Source organism: Aptenodytes forsteri, unplaced genomic scaffold, assembly GCF_000699145.1.
Source record: "Aptenodytes forsteri isolate BGI_AS27 unplaced genomic scaffold, ASM69914v1 Scaffold373, whole genome shotgun sequence".
NCBI classification, from domain to species: Eukaryota; Metazoa; Chordata; class Aves; order Sphenisciformes; family Spheniscidae; genus Aptenodytes; species Aptenodytes forsteri.
In genome coordinates, this window is record NW_008795579.1 from 7,147 (window position 1) to 11,443 (window position 4,297).

General features: G+C 68.0%; 1 protein-coding gene across 1 annotated transcript in view; it reads right to left on the minus strand.

Moving 5' to 3' along the window:
- Positions 1 to 4,297, minus strand: part of BAZ2A (bromodomain adjacent to zinc finger domain 2A) — a gene marked incomplete at its 3' end in the record, with an annotated part of 16,267 nt that overhangs the window by 7,084 nt on the left and 4,886 nt on the right. The window contains 12 exon segments of the mRNA XM_009282285.2: positions 38 to 112; positions 276 to 490; positions 880 to 1,134; positions 1,234 to 1,425; positions 1,509 to 1,574; positions 1,690 to 1,751; positions 1,865 to 2,075; positions 2,560 to 2,661; positions 2,862 to 2,970; positions 3,049 to 3,109; positions 3,187 to 3,393; positions 3,863 to 4,054. Coding sequence (XP_009280560.2) covers positions 38 to 112; positions 276 to 490; positions 880 to 1,134; positions 1,234 to 1,425; positions 1,509 to 1,574; positions 1,690 to 1,751; positions 1,865 to 2,075; positions 2,560 to 2,661; positions 2,862 to 2,970; positions 3,049 to 3,109; positions 3,187 to 3,393; positions 3,863 to 4,054 — 1,747 coding nt within the window.

Here is a 4,297-nt window from a genome sequence, read left to right on the forward strand (position 1 = left end):
GGACAGGGGGAGCCGCGGGCAGCCCCCATCCACCCACCTGCGCAGCCGGCCCTCGATGATCCACTTGTTCTTCCTGTAGTTGGACATGTTCTCCAGGGTCTTGTCGATCTCGCTGCAAGGAGACGGGGGCTGGCTGCGGCAGGCGGCTCCGCACAGCTCTCCCGGGAAGGAGAGGGGCCCACACCGGGCGCCAACATGCCTGCACTGCCCGTGCCATGCCCGCAGGCAGGAGGGACCGGGATCAGAGGACGCGCTTGCCCCCCACCCACGCTCACTTGATGATGAGGGCGCTGCTGTTCAGCTCGTTCACCAGGAAGGCCAGGATGGCGGCTTTCTTCTCCGGGGGCAGTGCCTGGAAGGGCTTGGTCCGCAGCCCGTCGCACAGGCCCTCGCCCGCCCCATACGCCATCAGGAAGCAGCGCAGGATCTCAGAGACGGTGTCACGGTTCAGGCTGATCTCCGACACCTTTTCCCCCAGGATCTTCAGGGACTGGGCAGAGCAGAGATGGGGTTGGGGAGTCCCCTCCTGCCCCACGGGGGGTGCACCAGGAGGGGAAAAAACAAGAAGGGGAGGACGCCAGCACTCCGCAGATGGGAAAGCCAGGGCCAGGAACCTGAGTGGGAACGAGCCCAGGGGTGTCCCAGGCAGGGCTGCCTGCTGCTGCGCTCCAGGCCCCTGCAGCAGGACAGACGCGGGAGTGCCCCAAGGGCTGCCAGGGGCCGGGAGCCGGCTAGACGCAGGGAGAGGGTGCAAGAGGCTGCAGCAAGAGCAGCACCTCCCAAATCTGGGCTCCCCTGTCCCGAGCCTGCAGCAGCTGGGGCCTCGTGGGCACCGACACCCCCAACCCGGCCGGGGAAGGGGACGGCGGGCAGGCTCACCTGGCAGTAGGGCGGCAGCCCGGGGTCGTAGAGCGCAGCCTGCAGCAGCCGCACCAGCAGGTCCTGCACCTCGCCCGCGCTGTCGCCCACCCCCAGCAGCCCCTCCTGCAGTGCGCATAGGCTGGGCACATCCTTGGCTGGGTCGAAGCCCAGGACCTTGCCATAGCTCTGGAGGAACTCCACAACCGTCAGGCAGTTGGAGAAGGCGCGGCTGGGCAGGATGAGGCCCGGGATGCGGGAGAAGGCTGGCAGGGGCTGCAGGGAAGGAGAGGGGGCGGTCAGGGCTGGCAAGGCACCAGGCAGGCTGCTGGCTCACCAGCTTGGCCCAGCCAAAACCCCCGTGCCCCAGGCTACCTGGTGGTCCCCCAGGCACATGTCCTCTGTGGGCTTCTTCATCTCCTCTAGGATGAGCTGCTGCCGCCGCCGCTCCTCCAGGCGCCGCTGGGCCAGCAGGCCCTTGTCCACCTTCCGAGCCCCTTTGCCCTTCTTCTCCTTGGGCCGTCCTTTGTCCTTGCCCTTCTCCGGTTTGCCCTTCTTCTCCTTGGCCTGAGGACAGACCCCAGGACACGTGGGGAGAGCAGCTCCATCTCCTGCCCCCTTCCCAGCCCCCTCGTACCCTGCGGACTCACCTTGGACTTCTTCTTAGCCTCCTTCGCCCTGGGGGCTTTAGCTTCCTGTTTCTGCTTGTTCTTGGCCTGGAAGGGACAAGACCAGCTCAGGGACCCGGTGGCCTTCCCGCACCAGGGAAGCCCCTACCCCAGACCTGGAGGGGCCCCAGAGCCACCCCGAGCCCCACACAGCCGCTCGTACCTTCCGCCTCATTTTCTTCTTGATTTTGCTCATTTTCAGCTTGTCCTCATCGCTGAGCACCTCTGTGAGAGCAAAGGGGGAGAGTGGTGATGGGTTGGCCGTTGGGGTCCCACCAGAGCCAGGCTGCGAGGGGCTGCACCAGCTGCCCTGAGCCAGTGGGGTGGTGAGGGGGTACCTTGGGCTTCCAGCCTCTTCAGCAGCCGCGCGTCCGTCTTGCTCAGCAAGTCAACCATCTTGACCTTGGGAGGCCGGCCCCGGCCGCGCTTCGCAGCCGGTGGCTCCTTGGGCTTGGCCTTCTCAGCATTGCGGGGTCGCCCACGCTTGCCCGTGATGGCCTGGATGCGTGAGGGGATCTCCTCGGGGCTCAGCTTCACCCACTGCAGACCCTGCAGCACAAATCCGGGTCACCTTCTGCAGCACAGCGTGGTGGGGGACAGGGCGGCTCAGCTGCCTCCAGACCCACCTCCGGCGTGTCCCGCTCCTCATAGAAGTCTCCCACCGGCATGCGGGGGCTGAAGCTGAAGTGCTCACGCCGGACATCCTGCACCACGTTCCTGCTCAGATACTGGGGGGAAGAGGAGGAGGAAGAGGAGGAAGGCATGAGGGGGGGTCAGTGCTCTAGGCCCCGTAGCTCCTGGCTCACAGCAGCATCCGTCTGCTGCAGCCAGGGGCTCTAGCAGAGCCGGGGGGCCTGTGGTGAACCAGGACCCTGGGTCATCCCCCACCTCACTCCCGTGATGGCCTGGATGCGTGAGGGGATCTCCTCGGGGCTCAGCTTCACCCACTGCAGACCCTGCAGCACAAATCCGGGTCACCTTCTGCAGCACAGCGTGGTGGAGGACAGGGCGGCTCAGCTGCCTCCAGACCCACCTCCGGCGTGTCCCGCTCCTCATAGAAGTCTCCCACCGGCATGCGGGGGCTGAAGCTGAAGTGCTCACGCCGGACATCCTGCACCACGTTCCTGCTCAGATACTGGGGGGAAGAGGAGGAGGAAGAGGAGGAAGGCCATGAGGGGGGGTCAGTGCTCTGGGCCCCGTAGCTCCTGGCTCACAGCAGCATCCATCTGCTGCAGCCAGGGGCTCTAGCAGAGCCAGGGGGCCTGTGGTGAACCAGGACCCTGGGTCATCCCCCACCTCACTCTCCCCACCTATGGTTCCCCAAGGTGACCATACCTTGATCACCTCCGGGAACTGCTTCATCCTCTTCCCACAGGGCCCATAGTACCAGGTCTCGCCCTGCCAGCGGTGGTTCCCCTTCTTGATCCGCACCTCCCGCCTCCACCTGGGCACAAGGAGCTTCAGCCTGGTGCCACGGGGCGGCCACGGGGCAGGACGGAGGGAGGGGGACAGCACCACGTACCCATGCTGCAGGGGAAAGCGCACCTCCTCCTGGGTGGCGATGCGCCGGCGGGGGCCATCACCTGCGAGAGAGGGGACAGGACGCTGGGCTTGGGCGCGCTGGCTGGAGGGGGGCGCCCGCAGGGGCTCTTGGCCTTACCTGCTGCCGAGGCGCTCAGCGGGGTGGCCTCCTCGCTCTCTCCTTCTGGCGCGGCTGAAGTCTCTGGGCAGCTGTCAGCAGCCTCTTCCTCCTCCTCCTCCTCTGCAGACGGGGCCGGGGACTCTGGCTCCAGTGGAGGGTCGAGCTCCAGGGACCCCGACTCCTCCGGCCCCGTGTGGCTGCTGCTGTTCAGGTCGACGCTGCTGTCTGCGGAGCCAAGGTCAGGGATGTCACCGCTGAGCGCGGCTGCCTTCCTGCTCCGCCCATGACACCAGACAGCCCCCGCCTGTCCCACGGGGGATGTCGCTGCGCATCCCCTCCCTGAGCTGGCTGGGGGCACCCATGGCGTGGAGGAGACCCCACGCAGGGGCTCATGCCCAGCCAGGGGCAGGCGCCCGCACCAGCACACCGTTCATCCCCCATGGGGTCCCTGCCAGCACCGGCCGCAGCTCCCTGGTGCGGGTGCCAGCATGCGGAGAGCCCCCGCTCTGCCCAGACACAAAGGTGCTGCGGCAGCTGCGGAGGCAGAACAAGGCCGGCAGGGCGGCTGCCCCCCCACAGCCCAGGGGGGCGGGGGGCACTCCTGGTGTGGCACGTACCGTGCAGGGTGGGCAGCAAGCTGCAAGCTGCGAGTGGCTGGCCGGGGGGCACCAGCCTGTCCTGGTGTGGCACGTACCGTGCAGGGTGGGCAGCAAGCTGGGGCCAGCGAGCAGTGGGCCGGCAGGCAGCAGGCTGAAGGGGCCAGCAGCGTGGAGGGGGGGGCTGGCAGCGCAGCGCAGGCCAGGCAGGTCGGGGGGCTCCTCCAGGGGGGACTTGTCGCTCACCAGCTGCGAGTCGTCCATCGTGTAGAGGTCCCCAGTGCCGGGGTCTGGGGGGGGGGGGGGGGACCGGGACCGGGGCGGGGGGCACGCAGACCCACATCTCTGCTCCCGAGGGGCAGCCGAGCACAGTGGGCGTGGGGGGCGGCTGGGCCCCCCCCCGGGCGAAAAGGCACCGGCAGAAGAGGGGTTAAGGGGTTTCGGCGCCCCCAGCCACGCCCCCTCCTCTGGGAAGCGGAGGAGCCCAAAATGGCCGGGGCGGGGGGGGGGGGTGTCTTCCACTCCGAGCAGCC